Source organism: Rhea pennata, chromosome 2, assembly GCF_028389875.1.
Source record: "Rhea pennata isolate bPtePen1 chromosome 2, bPtePen1.pri, whole genome shotgun sequence".
Taxonomy (NCBI): domain Eukaryota; kingdom Metazoa; phylum Chordata; class Aves; order Rheiformes; family Rheidae; genus Rhea; species Rhea pennata.
The window spans coordinates 144,799,309-144,813,934 of NC_084664.1; the positions used below are offsets into that span (position 1 = coordinate 144,799,309).

A 14,626-nucleotide genomic window follows, 5' to 3' on the forward strand; every position below is an offset into this window, starting at 1 on the left:
TTGTATTCAGCATGTTTCAACAATCCTGGTTATCTAATAGCAGTGTCAGAATCATCACTTTCCTGAGAAGCAAGAAACACAAATACAGAATGGGCTTATTGCCTAGCCCGAAGGGTGTTTACCAAAACGGTCTGTTGGACTCTTGCCCATGGCACTTCCTGTTCATGGTATAAGGTTTAGCAAGAGAGAAAGGAAATCTGAATCCATAAGAATATAATGAAGCCTAATAGCCAAAAACAATGAGGAGCTTAGATGCTAAGCAAGGGCGAGCAGAAGCATGCATGTCAGCCAGTCATTAGGAGGTTATTGACAGGGAGTCTGTGACATTAAAAAATGCCAGGAAAGGCTAGTCTTTCACCAACAGCAGTGTCCAGATGAACTGAAGACAGGGAGCTTATATCCAGACTCAGCGATGGATCCCTGAATGAGACAGGAGGGTTGATGTAATGCCTATGACACCAAACAGGGGAGCAGGAAATACACAGATCTTGCCCATTTGGTGAAGACACTAATGGTCTTCAGAGAGGCTGATTTTAAAAGCTGTCATCAACTGGTGGGAGGGTAGAACAAATCCACTGACTGATAGTCCCCCAGCAATTATACTTCCTACTTTGTCTCCAGCTTCATTCTATATTGGCATGACCAACTCAGCTTGTTATTTCAGCTTTTGTCTCTCACCACTTTCTCCTGTCTCCTTGCCCACCCCCATCTTATCCTGCCAAGCCATTCTGGATAGCCCTTCGCAGCAGCAGGAGCTTAATCATTAGCCACACGCAGCGTATATAGTCACATTTAGGCCCAAAGCCCTTTCTAGATACCAGCCTTACCTAAGGATATTGTCTGTAATTTTCAAAATATGTAGGATTATTTTTTTAACCATACTATTCTGTGCTGGAGGCCACGTACTGTGCTCACCTGTCTGGGCATCCATTAATTCATCCCAAAGCTCCCATGCACTGTGTATGGCATCCATGTGTCCTGAAAAACTAGGCACAAACCTGTGCCCTATTTTGATAAAGATTTGCAGCTATGTTCAATTTTGGAATCATGTCATTAGTTGTTCTGTCCTGAAAGGTTTACAGTGAAGATCTTCTCTGTGGAATAACATTGGCCATCTCACACCTGTAAAAGGCCTCTTGAAATAAACTACCTGATATAACTCAAAGGAGTTATTCAAGCAATGAATTTGTTCTGTTATCACCTGCCTGATATTCATTGCACATGTAAGTAATTAATCCATGGAAGCTGCTTAAGTGTACCTTCTTAATTTATGACAAAAAAACTAAAAAAAAACCAAACAAACAAACAAAAAAAAACCCCTTCACTGCTGAAATTCTCAAACTTGCAAAGTACAAACCACTTGAAAAAAAGTAGCAGTATTATGGGGTTTACCGTATTTTAGGCTGCCAGAATAGTCCTGGCTCACAAAAAAACTCAAGTCAGGACTTTTGCAAGGATAGAAAAGTTGCCTTGAAAACTGTACCATAACCTAAATGAAACTGAAAACATGGAAGTCTGCTGCTCTTCACTAGTTCTGTCTCGAAACTCTTGTCCTTAACTTCATGGTTCTTTACTTGTTGCTCTTATAATTGCAAATCAGGATTGTGTTGGAAGGGTATGAAAATCTAGTCTGTCTCATGATTGGCAGCACTAGTAATTTTAATATCTTAAAGGTAATTTACAGAAGACCAAAATAAGTGCCGCTCTGTAGCCTGAGCTCCGAGAGTTGAGCCATGCCGAAAGTTAGTGAATTGTTACCTCCACAAGCATCAGCTGGACTCCAAATAGGGCAGTAAACACACTCTGAATTTACATCCAGAAGGCCAGATAAGAGAGATGGTCACCAGGTTCAAGGCATCTCTCTCCCCTCACCTCTCTCCCCCCCAACAATTTTACACCTTATAAAGCTCCTGTCTTCTTTATGATACCTTAATCAGAGTCTGCACTTCTTTACTCTACAGGATATTGGTAAGAAATTCCAGATTAGATTAGAACAGCAGCTTCCAATTTTCTGTAAGATGTACTAGAGAAGTATACCAGGATAAAAGCCTTGCTCTTTCCAGCTTGTTCTTGGCTCCTGGAACTGGGATAAAAAATTGGCTAGAGAAGTTGCTTGATCATCATCCTTGAATTCAAGTTTTGCATGAACTTTTCTCAGTTTCTGAACACTGCTGTGTGCTCTCTTTCTTTCCTGTCTCCAGGGTGCTGCTGAAGGAGAAGGGGAAACCTGCTCCTGGGCCACAGCAGCCCCGGGGCTTGGCTGGCCTGTTTGGGCAGAAACAGGAAACTCCAAAACTGTTCAAGGCAATGCTCGGAGGTAAAGGAAAAACAGGCCTCACTATGCTGCTGAAGCTGAAGAGAGAACAAGAAGTTCAGGTAATGCCACAGAAAGCATAATAGATTCCTGCAGGGAGAAGCTAATGGGAGAACTTGGGAAGAGTAGAGGAAAATGTAGCCTTATCAGTGTAATCAATGGCTCAAATCTTCCTGGACCTGGATTCTATGTCAGACAGAGAAAACAAAAGCAAAAAAGATTCAAGGAAAAAGGAAAAAAAAAAAAAAAAAAAAAAAAAAAAGCCCATATTCTGTAAGGCAAAAATAGATTTTACAAAGACCTCCATCTGATCTTTTACTTTTATCTAAACAAAAGTAAATACAGAAATATCCTAACACAGTAATAGGATTCAGCTGACTCAAGTACAGAGTCGATATACTTTCCATCTTAAGTTCAGACCTTTCTTATTGCAAATCTTGAGGACAAAACTTTAAGTTTAGCCCACACAGCTAAACCTGATTCAGTGTGTAATATATTGCATTTATGAGAAAACTGTTATTACAGTTGATGGAAAACAATTCCTGCATTATCAACTCTTCTGAGAAATGTTCATGTTAGTAAGAAGCTACTCAGTTTTACACAGTTACCCAGAAGTGACAGAACCCTATTCTATCTTTAATAGCTGAACTGGCATTTTTTAAAAATTAAATATAAAATTTAGTTCACATAGGTTTCTACAATACTACTACTGAAGCAAAAACTTAAATATTTTATTTCTATAGTACACTACTAAAATAAGTATATAAAGGAAAGTAAGATCTGAAGAACGATTCGTGTGACCTAAAACACATTTCATCCTGCCATATTAAGAAGCAGACACTATCACTACCCATAACATTTTCTAGGTTTTATTTTGACATCTTCATTTTGAAATAACATTTTTCACTTAGAAGTTTAGTTTCAGTAGCTGAATGCAAAATTATGTACCTTGCATAATCTTAATCACAGTACCCACACTGTGCCTTACCACAACACACACAGAATAGAATTGCTTGAATTTCCTCTGAAGCAACTGGAAATGCATTAACTTTTCATTTCTAGGAAAATCAGACTAAAGCAGACGAGAAGCCTGAACAAAGTGAGAAGAAACCTGAACAAGAGGATAAGAAACGTCTGGAACCCCCTGTACAAAGGGAAAAGCTGAATGCAGACACTAAGCCCACACCAAGCGCAGTTACACACAGAGGAATCACTAACAAGTCTCTAATCATTAGTATGTCTCCTTCCCCCATAGCAGGTGAAGGAGAGATCCTTAAAGTTGAAGTTGAAGAGAAGAAAGAGGAATAGATGGGTCCTTTAGGCTGAGACCATTAGACCTTATCTGATGTCTTGCTGAAATCAGAGGACTTGCATGACCTTGCTTAGAGGTACAAAAGATAAAAGTAGAGACTGCTCAAGTGATAATCTACCCCAGCTCCTTTTCTTTCCTCCCTCCTCTCCCAAGACAACTGGATAAATTATTGTATACTTACCTTTTGACTTTGATATCGAAGAGCTCAGATTGTATTTCAGGACTTCTTTCTTGTTTTGTCCATGCTTTCTATTATCTCTTACTCTGTCTTGTTCCTGCTTCTCCTTTTCCCTCTTCCCTATTCTCTCTTTCCTGCTCCTCTTCCTATTGCTCAGTTTGCTTCTAATTTTCATATGTATTCTCTTCTATTTTATTCTCTGGTTTCCCATAGTTATCTTTTTTTCTTGTTACTGCATTACTGTTGCTAAGGTTGGCCATATTTCTCTCCATCCTTCTCTCTCCTCCTCTTATACCTCTAATTGGTGATTTGCTTTTGTGACCAGGGTGGCACAGTGCCGAAAACTGTTTGTGTTTGGATGCTTTAGCTTGGTAGAGGGCTACATTGACCATGCCTGCCCCCATCCCCCCTTCCCCCCCAAAAAAAGAAAACAACAAAATGCAAGCAGCCTGCAGAATTACTGACAACTTTTTCAAAGAAGGATCCTCTGCTCCAGTTTTCTCTATTGACTCTGGTGAATAAAACTGACTTTTTTGTTTGTTTGCTTTCCCCAGAAGTGACCTTTAACTTTGAGTTGCTGACTAATGTGTTTGATCTCCTTAAGGGGTTGGGCATTAATAATGCTCCCTGAAGACAGGACAAGCAGCTGATAACTGGCTTACTTTCTGAACAAAGCTGGTATGTGAACTGGCCACCATGGAAACTATAAAGGCAGGATTTAACGTTTTGTCTCAGTTGTGCACTGCTCCAGCCAATGCATTGACCGCTGCAATGGTTCACCTCCATCGCATGGTGCAAAGCAAGCCCTGTGCTTTACAAGGGCTGGGCTACGTCATACCTGTAAGCTGAAGTAAACCCTTTACCAGGGCCACAGCTGAAAGGGCTACAGCTTTCTAAGAGGCTCCTCCACTGTCAACACTCTGCATCAAACCATCAATTACCTTTGCTTTGTTCACTTACAGATGGTAACAACAATACACAGGTGCATCTAAAGAAACAACTGCTAGGATAAAACAAGAGAAAACCTCCTGCAAAGTGCCAGTTATCCTCCAAATCCTTCTGTTCCGCAACTTCGTGCTTCCTCTTTCTTCCCATCCACTTTCAGTTCCAAGAACAAAAGCTGTTTTCCAGAGACCAGCCAAGACATTGCAAGAGCAGGCTTCACAGCTGCTCAGCGGTCCAGCTGAGCAAGACACAGGTAAAGCACAATGGCGAAATGAAACAATTCACTGTGTAGGCTATATATGGCCCTATAGGCTACATATTATATGGGCCTGTTTTATAAAGCCTTTGCACTTCTCTAGTCAAAGGCAAAGGGATTAAGGATGAGCATCTCATACAAGGACAAGCTGGGACAGATCGAACTGTTCAGCCTGGATTAGTGAAGGCTCAGCAGAGGAGGGACAGGGCCAGACTCTTCTCAGTGGTTCCCAGTGACAAGATAAAAGGCAATGGGTACAAACTCGAATAGAGAAAATTCTACCTGAACACAAGAAAACATTTCTTCGGTGTAATAGTGGCTGAACACAGGAACAGGTTGTCCAGAGACTGTGGAATCTCCATCCTTGGGAGATGCTCAAAAACTGATGGGACACAGTCCTGGGCAACCTGCTGTAGCTGACCATGCTTGAGCAGGGGGGTTGGACCAGAGGATTTCCAGAGGTACCTTCCAACCCCAGCTAGTCTGTGATTTCACGAAAGCTGGCAAACCAACTAAAATCTGCCTGAATAAAAGCTAGATGAATTAATTTTGTATTCCATTCCACATGTTCTCTGGGATGACTAAAAAGCAATTCTCAAAACAAAATAAAAATTTCTGTTGCGTTAACAATGAAGTCAAGGTTTAGCTGCTACATGGTAAGATTCATCTTTATTTGCATATTACTTGTTATTTGGTATGTAAAAATAAAAAGATAACTTTTATAACAGAGGTGGAAAATAAGAGACATCATAAAGAATTATTCATCTATTGCACATCCAGAAATACATAGATACAATAACAAAATTAGAAATATTGCAGAACGCTTGCTTCACAAACAAGGCCTTCTGAGAGTAAGAAGGATCTATGAATACATTACAATATATGGCTCTTACATCATTTTTTGAGGCAGAGATGGCAAATCATTATGAAAGGGGAGAAAAGTACATAATTCTCCAAATTTAAAGATTTTTATATTGATAAGTGGAGTTCTTATTGCAAGAGATCTGACTCCCTTCTACCTGCACAAATGCTGCCAGTAACTTTAAAACAAGTATTTTTGCTGTTGGCATATTGAAGTTCATCAGTCATACACTGACATTACAAAGCAAAGGCTGACACTGCAGCAGCACATGTTACACTGCAGCAGCAGAGCATCCCATGTGAGTTATGCTACAGCTCTCAACAGTTCAGGTTTGCAGGAAAGGTTGTCAGTTCTGGCTTCAAAATTATTAACTTATGCACAGCTCTCAAGTTTTTTAGACCCAAAAGAAAGAGGAAAAATGTCAATGTTTGCATAAGATCATGGCTACCCAGAACTAGCATCCACCTGGTTTCCTCTGACTTCCTACATTTCTATAGTAGGAGTATTTTTCCCTTTACTTCCCAGAATTCCTCCAAGTTTTTTTTTTTGTTTGTTTGTTTGTTTGTTTTGGGGAGTAGGGCAGCAGAGGCAGGAAGGTGCCTACAATCCAATTATTTGCAGGATCTCCACCAAAAGAAATGGCACATGGCACAAGTAGCCAGGACACAGGAACGTTCTAGCACAGCAGAATCATCTGTGTAATCACATCTTTAGTCTAAGAACATGAGCATGCAGGTGAATGTATGTGAACACTGTTCCTGCTTAAATTGATACCACCCTGGGATGGCAGTAGCCTAGTTAGGAATAGTTTTCCCAACTGATCTGTACTGTCTTCCTTGCTCCTGCAGATCTAGATACCTTCCCTTGGTTCATCAGACACTACTGACAAAGCAAGGTATACAAGTTTCAGCCTCTTTAAAAACTGCTTTGAATCAGTGACAGATCAGGTGAGGAGTATTCAAGCTTTTCCTTATGCGAGAGAGAGACAGCTGAACCACAGCCTTTCACAGTCTGAGCTCTTACGTGAAAGTAATCAAGCATCCATTACTGAGTAAAACAAACCATCTATATTTGAGAGCAGAGGTGTTCTGCCAGTTACTAGCAGACTCTAAGCAGCTCATCAGAAGCCACTCCATCTGTAGCAGACACACTTTCCTTCTCCCCCTCCCCAGCGCCCTCCTTCTCTAGGATCCTATGTGCCAAACTCCTTCACATGGAAAGCAGTCATATAACAGAATAGAGAAAAAAAGCCTCATGGGAAAGATGATGGCTAGGTGCAGGACATTTTATGCATTTTACAGCCTGCTGCTAGGAGACATCCATATGTGAATACGCTACCCTCCTTGTTTCGGTGGAGCAATTTGTTTCTCACCCCAGTGGTAAAGTGGGTGAAGACGAACTCACCGGTGTGCAAGTATTACGTATAGCTTAAATTGTAGGCCAGATGCTTTAAAGAAATGTCAAGACCTACTGCATGTGTAAGATATATTAAGCTGTTCCAGAAACTAATTCTACCCTGTGGATTCCTGACTTGTGGAGATGTTGAGCGATTTACTGCAGTGCTTAGATGATGCAACTTGCGGTATCAAAACTCAGGTTCTCTATAACACCACACTCTCTCTCTAGTACCTCTCAGCTTCCCTGTAAAGTATCTTAGACTTGATTATACTTGAATGTCAAGATACTATGAAGGGTAAAGTAGGACAGTATATTTGAAAACTAAAAATAAACGTACAAACCCTCATCCTTCTCAAGAGTAGAAGCCTCTCTGAAAAAGGACTTGAAAAATCGACCATAACTGTATTGAACAGCCTGAATGGGGAAACTCTAATGTGGCAAGGGGAAGAAACACTCACTGCTAAACTGTCTGACCTCAGAACTCTTTTTTTGCCTAAAGTCAGTATCTTCTGCTTTATAAAATACACAGTGCACATTTGTAACCACTGAACAAAACAGGCATTTCCCCTCTCATCTGGTAATCTCTGTTACATATCTGAGCCATCTGAAGCTTTTGGAACACTCATTATAGCAACTGCAAAAGCATTGTTCACTGTTTCATAGAAAATGCTGAATAAGAAAGCACATCAGTATACTGAAATTACAGTTTTAATGCATAGGCATTGTAAATCAGTTAACTTCATCAGAACTGAAATACATACAGAAAGTACTTTTAAAAAATTCTGGTCATGGTTGGTTATTTCCTTACTGTACATATGCATATATTAAGACCATTAAATGGCAAAAAACATCTGATTATGAAGACTGCTATACATCATTTTTATCACAAGGTGGTGCAAGCGACCTACAAGCACATTCACTTTGCAAAGAACTTTGACAGCACTTGCTTTGTCACCATCAAGCTATTAAGGCATTTGTTACTTAAATATGTTATATATTAACAAAAGAAAAAAAAAAGGAAAAAAACAACAGAATAATACTCTCCACCCTGTGACTCACAATTTAGTGCATTTCTTGCCTCAGTATATTGTTTCAGCCAGACTGGGAAGTTTCCAAACTTTTCAACAGGCTGTTTGTTGTATACCTCTAAGAGAGGTATCATTTGGAAAATGGTTCTTGCTGCTATCAGTTCTGAAACTCTTTTACATATAAAGAGAAGCAGGTATCACTGATACACTGTCTACGTAATTCCCTAAGCAGGAGAAGTAAGGGCATACTTTCCAAATACAAATTAACTCTCTACTCTAGAAATCAATTTACATATAATCAGAATACCAACAAACCAAAAGAATTTTGTGTATTTTATATGCAGTAGAACTTTGACATAAAATACCTATTACCACCCTCAACTGCATTTAAATGCGCTTCCACTGCAACCTAAGACAGAACTGGTAAGGTAACTCGATGCAGCATCATTTTTTTGGCAGGCAGCTCAGGGAAACTTCAGCAGTATTCTGTACTCCTATGAGTAGCATATGTCCACTACAATGAATATAGATGAAGCATCGGATTCTCTCTCCAAATGGAACACCTGGCTGTGAAACAGTTTACTGCTCCAAAATCATATTATATCAATTTGCAGCTGTGATTCATATTTATTATAACTACTTCCTTGATCTTAATATTTTGTTGCATTTCTGACATGACAATTCATTATATTTTATGTATAAAGTAGTAACATATTTGCACTTCACTAGTAAAGGATGACTGCAGATTTTTATAAAAAATAAAAACATAAACGAGATTAAAAAAAGAAAGTAAGCTTGGCTTAATACGAAACAAAATCTTTTCCTCACTATTTCACTATCAGAACTATTTGGGAGCCTCCAGGGAAAAAGGGAGTGGGGAGTAATATTAATTCATAACTGATATTGAGGCAACTGTCTACAAACCATTGGGTATGCTTTACAGGATGTGTAAGACACAGCTATCAATATTAATGTGAATTCAGAATTTTGACAGGATTATACTCATATGGAAAAAGGATAAAACCAGACCAGCTCCAGTAACTAAAAAAGTCACATAGGCTATGTTCTCGTGCAATCTTGACTGCCCACAAAGAGGTTAAATTTAAGTGTTAGCTCGTTTTGTTCTAACACATTATAGCTAGATCATTCAAAATCAGATCAGCTGGATGATGTCTAATTCTAAAGCATTTCAAATACTTAAATGCAAAATTAGTATTTCGGATGGGAATTTTTGAAGTGATAAAGGAGACCTTTACATCCAAATATGTTACATACATTGACAGGATCAGAAAAGATTGCTTACAACAGCAAGCAGTAGTGCCGTTGGGAAACAAGAAAATCTGATCTGTCCACTAAGCAAATACATCACGCCATACTCTTTCTTATGTTCCATTCTGCAAGACAAAAATGGTGAACAGAAAACACAAGGCAAGAAGTTTTTTTAAAAAAAATGTTGTCTGCCCTAGAGAAAAATGGTAGGATTATAGGATTAGAATTTAGAGACTTTCTTAAATCTTCCTTTTGCGGGCAAGGATGGAAGATTGTTTTTTGCAGGCACTTTTTATTTGTCAGCTAATCAAAAAGATGCATGATTCAAAATACAATGAACCAGTAAAAAATATGTACTACTTTCAAGAACCACCTTTGCTTGATAATACGCATTTATAAAACCGAGAAAACACATTTTTAATTGTAAAGTGAATTCCCACTTCACAATAAGTTCCACTGAAGATCGATAGTCATATGTGATTGTTTTACAGAAGAAAAAAGGATGAAGGACAACCTGAAGTTCCCATTTTCCAGCATAGTACACACTCAAACGTATCTTACAGCCTCTACAGTGTCAGCCTTGAAGGCTAAGAGCATGCTTCTGAGATGTCTGAGGTTTGCCTCGACTCACTTCGGTTATCCCTGTAACACACTGAGAGACCGTATACTACAAAGGAGTTATACTTAATGACTTGTTTGGCTAATATTCACACAGCCCTGGATCCCAGGCACTGGCAAAAGGCACTAAAAAGGCAAATGTCAAGTATGCAAGCAAGAATGGCTTTTACACTCTGTTCTGGCACTAGTCTAATTCTGCCACTACTGTCACAAAATTCTGTTATGGTAGCTTAACAGAAACAGAAGCATGAAGCATTCCAGATTTGTTGAAGCACATACTTTTACCTGCTTGGTGTAGACATCCTCTTCTGCACATTAGCCCCATTTATAACCACTGAGAAATGGCAGTACTCTATGGAAATCCCCACTAAAATAACTGAATCATCTCACTGAACATATTTATCTAATAAATGTACAAGGCAGCCATTACCTCTCAATTGTTCTCCATGAATATATAACTTCTTTTTGCTGTTACTTTTCAAAATAAAACGCACCCACACAATTCCTTTTCCACAAATCAATAGTTAGAACAATTATAATTTTGGCTCTTAAAAAGGCACACTTGGCAAAGTACTGATTTGCAGGCAAAAGCTAATAGACATTACCATACAGGTTTGTGTGTATAAATGTATACAAAAGTATCTCAAGAACCAAAGCCAAGAAAAGAAGGCACAAAGTCTTAAGCTCCCCTCCTCAACCCCTTCACTTTGCAGCAGGATTCTTAGGAGGCTGAAGTTTGTAGGTGCTGAAGTAGTTCACCACTTGCTGAGGGACTTCTGCCAGGACACATTGTGCCAGAGCTTCTTTTGGAGCCTTATTAAAAAAAAAGAACAGGAAGTTTCAGGTTCCATTAACAGTCAGAGGAGATCCTAAGAGGTGCAACTGCAGAGGAATTTACACAGCGCCCGTGTCAGAGAGAGGGAAGTTTCCCTGCCATCTTTACCTTTTCACTCCCATTACCAGTGACCAGCTGACTACCTCTTTCCACCGAAGCCATACGAACTCGATGTCCGTAGTACTGGAGTATCTTTCATGACATAAAATTTATATATGCATGTATATGCACACACACACACACATACACACACACGTATTTGTCACATACACTGCAGACATAGAACTTAGCCATGTCAATACACTTCTCTTCAGCGGCTTGTCTAACCATCTGTCACCTTGGACCCCAGTTTTCATCCACTGTAATTCCATGGCTACGCAGCAAGTCCTCTGCAGAGACTCATTGCAAGACAAAGTATCCACTGAACAAAAAATTTCCCTTTTTCTAGGAAAGCATTTGAATATATAGCTTTATACTGAATATGAAGCTAGTTATTCTATATCAAAGGGCATTATTCAGTAAATATAGCTGGTATTAACTTTGCTCTCTCTCTCTCTCCCCCCTCTTTCAGTCTGCCTGAGTCACACCAAGATTACACAAAAAATTTGTATCAAAAGTGACAAGAAAGTATAAAAAGTATTATTAACTGGGTTAAGATTAAGAAACAACAAAATTAGAACACAATATGACTGATACTAAAATTATGAATCTTCAAGGTAGTTTATGTTGGTCTTATTTTCCCTACCTCTTAAGAAATTTTGAATTTTCTTAAAAATTAACTTTTTTCAGAGCTGTGACATTTAAATGGCAGACTGTATGAGACTGTGCACATATTACTGGGTTGTACAGCAAATAGGAATTCCATTCTTTTCACTTCCACTTTTTGCTATCTTTGCTTTAATGAAAATGAAACCTAATTCCATTGTTGTGGCCACCCACAATTTCTAATGATGACCACCTCCTTGGTTTAGCCTAGAACGTTAATACTGCTTGAAAAACTGACACATACAGTTGCCACCAATCCACATTTACAAATGGTCATGTCCACAATAAAAAAAATACCTTTTTGTAAGAAGAAAATCAGGGACACCCTCCTCTCAAATAAAAATGTATCCATTTGTTTAGGCTTAAGCAGGTGTGAGGGAGATTTACAAAGGTCATTCTCCTGCAACAACTGGTCAGAAATGTAGTGCAAAGGAGTCTTTTAAACTTGAGTCAGCTTACCTACTGGAAATTCTACAGGTGCCCAAGAAGTCTTTTGTTCCTTCTCCCCTCCCTCTCTTTTTTTTAAAGCATTTGATAAAGACGTATCTAAGACTTCAAAGCTCATCTTAAGGACCCTACAATGGCTCAGAACTGTATGGATGATAGTCTAGGATTCCTCTACAATATTTATCAAGCACACAATTAAGACTACTTACATTCTGGAACTTCCTAAATGGCACAAACTGGACAATGTCTCTGACAGCTGGTTCTCCTGATGAGGACCGAAGAACTCCATTGTCACCATCCAGAAACTCCATGGCATCGAAGTCTGCTCCTCCAACACCAACAATGATAATGGACATGGGCAATTTTGAAGCATTAACTATAGCAGTTCGTGTCTGATCAAGATCTGTTATTACACCATCCGTTATGATCAGAAGTATAAAATATTGCTGTCAAACCAATAAACACTGTGTTACAACAAAGAAATAAACAAGATAACATGTAGGCAACATTAAACAAACTTTCAAGAAAGTCATTTCTAAAAATCTTCCAAAAGCAATTACTCTTACCCTTCTTCTCTCTTACAAATCCCCAAAACAAATCAACAGTTAATTCATCTTCCCAGTATTTGCTCTAGGAAGAAAGCAGTTTATTGAGGTTTTGAACAAAACACATCTATGAAAATAATTTTTCTTGCCTAGTCTGTCAGACCAGAAGTCATACCCCTCACTTCATTCAGTTAGGAACAGAAGAACAAAATAGTGCTACCACGCAAAATGAGACAGGCCTTCATTTATTCACTGCATTTCTAAAATACTGAATATAGATTAAAATGCATCTTTTTGTACTGAAATAGAGCATGATCGCTTTCACACCACTGGAACCATTCAGGTTTCTTCCAAAAATAGTGTTTAACCCAGGTAGCATGGACAATTATGGCTCTGATATGCGGGGAAGGTTTTCAATGGAAATAAAAAGCTCTGTATACAGACAGATAGCTAATTGTTTCCCATTTTGAAATTGTCTGTTCAAATTCTTTTAATCATGCATATTAGTTGCTTTCTGAAGTTAATTGGCAAGGCATCTGAAATCACCTTGCAGTATTCTGGTAACTTAGTCAAGCTGCTTTGTAGTATTTTGGTAACTTAGTCAAGCTGCTTCTACCCTACTGCCAGAGCTTCTAAAAGTTTGCCTCTGTTCTGGATTGGAACAAATATCAAGAACAAACCTGGAGTATAAAATTCAGAAAATATCAAATATTTTGTGAATTTCTTGTCTTCTCTCACTTGGTTCATTTCAGATGATTACTAGGCAACATGGATTTAAGTTTCACTGGTACTCCCAGTATCCTTAGAAGCCTTCCACTTCAGTACTTTGCTTACCCTACCCCCATCCAAAATAATTATTTTTCCTCTTCTTCTCCTGCACGCAAGTACCACCTTTGCTCATTTCTTCCTACCACACCATTCCCTCACTCTAGCAAGAATGACTGCAAAGTAACCCTGACCAGGAGGCTGTGATCAGCAGCATGATAACACATGTCATGTTGGACTTATTTCTCTCCTCCTATATCTCTATCTCCAATATTGAAAAACAAGATCAAAACATCTACGATACACATTAAATGGCAAGGCAGCAAAATTTCTTAAATATTCCCATTCAGGCAGAAAAAAAAATCCTTTTTGTGGGTGTAATATGCCTAGCAAAAAGGACAGAAGATTTCTGCTACTGTCCTAATATAAATATTGTTTACAGTTACTAGCTAGGTGCAGAGTCCTGCACCTAGGGAAAAATAACCCCAGGCACCAGTACAAGCTGGGGGCTGACCTGCTGGAGAGCAGCTCTGCAGAGAAGGACCTGGGAGTGCTGGTGGATGACAGACTGACCAGGAGCCAGCAATGTGCCCTTGTGGTCAAGAAGGCCAATGTATCCTGGGGTGCGCTGGGAAGACTGTTGCCAGCAGGTCGAGGGAGGTGATCCTGCCCCTCTACTCAACCCTGGGGAGGCCTCATCTTGAGCACTGTGTCCCGTTATGGGCTCCCCAGCACAAGACATGGAGCTACTGGAGACAGTCCAGCATAGGGCTACGAAGATGATCAGAGGGCTGGAGCTCCTGCCCTATGAGGAATGGCTGCGAGAGCTGGGCTCTTCAGCCTGGGGAAGAGAAGACTGAGGGGGGATCTGATCAATGTGTACAAGTACCCGAAGGGAGGGTGTCAAGGGGACAGGGACAAACTCGTTTCAGTTGCCCCTGTGTGACAGGACAAGAGGCAATGGGCAGAAATTGAAGCACAGGAAGTTCTGCCTGAACGTGAGAGGGAATTTCTTGACTGAGAGAGTGACGGAGCACTGGCACATGTTGCCCAGAGAGGTTGTGGAGTCTCCTTCTCTGAAGATATTCA

The 14,626-nt window shown here is 39.5% G+C and overlaps 2 protein-coding genes across 5 annotated transcripts in view; one reads left to right on the top strand and one right to left on the bottom strand.

The window, feature by feature from the left end:
- CNGB3 (cyclic nucleotide gated channel subunit beta 3) overlaps positions 1-3,813 on the top strand; it is a 69,651-nt gene extending 65,838 nt beyond the window's left edge. Inside the window, exons 18-19 of the mRNA XM_062568369.1 lie at positions 2,202-2,376; positions 3,377-3,813. Coding sequence (XP_062424353.1) covers positions 2,202-2,376; positions 3,377-3,622 — 421 coding nt within the window. The 3' untranslated portion in view covers positions 3,623-3,813. The remainder of the gene's footprint in view (positions 1-2,201; positions 2,377-3,376) is intronic.
- Positions 3,814-5,646: 1,833 nt separating this feature from the next.
- Positions 5,647-14,626, bottom strand: part of CPNE3 (copine 3) — a 34,788-nt gene continuing 25,808 nt past the window's right edge. For all 4 annotated transcript variants that reach the window (XM_062570539.1, XM_062570538.1, XM_062570540.1 and 1 more), the window contains 2 exons: positions 12,437-12,673; positions 5,647-10,993 (listed from right to left, as the gene is read on the bottom strand). In XM_062570539.1, the coding sequence (XP_062426523.1) occupies positions 10,883-10,993; positions 12,437-12,673 (348 nt within the window). In that variant the 3' untranslated portion in view covers positions 5,647-10,882. The remainder of the gene's footprint in view (positions 10,994-12,436; positions 12,674-14,626) is intronic.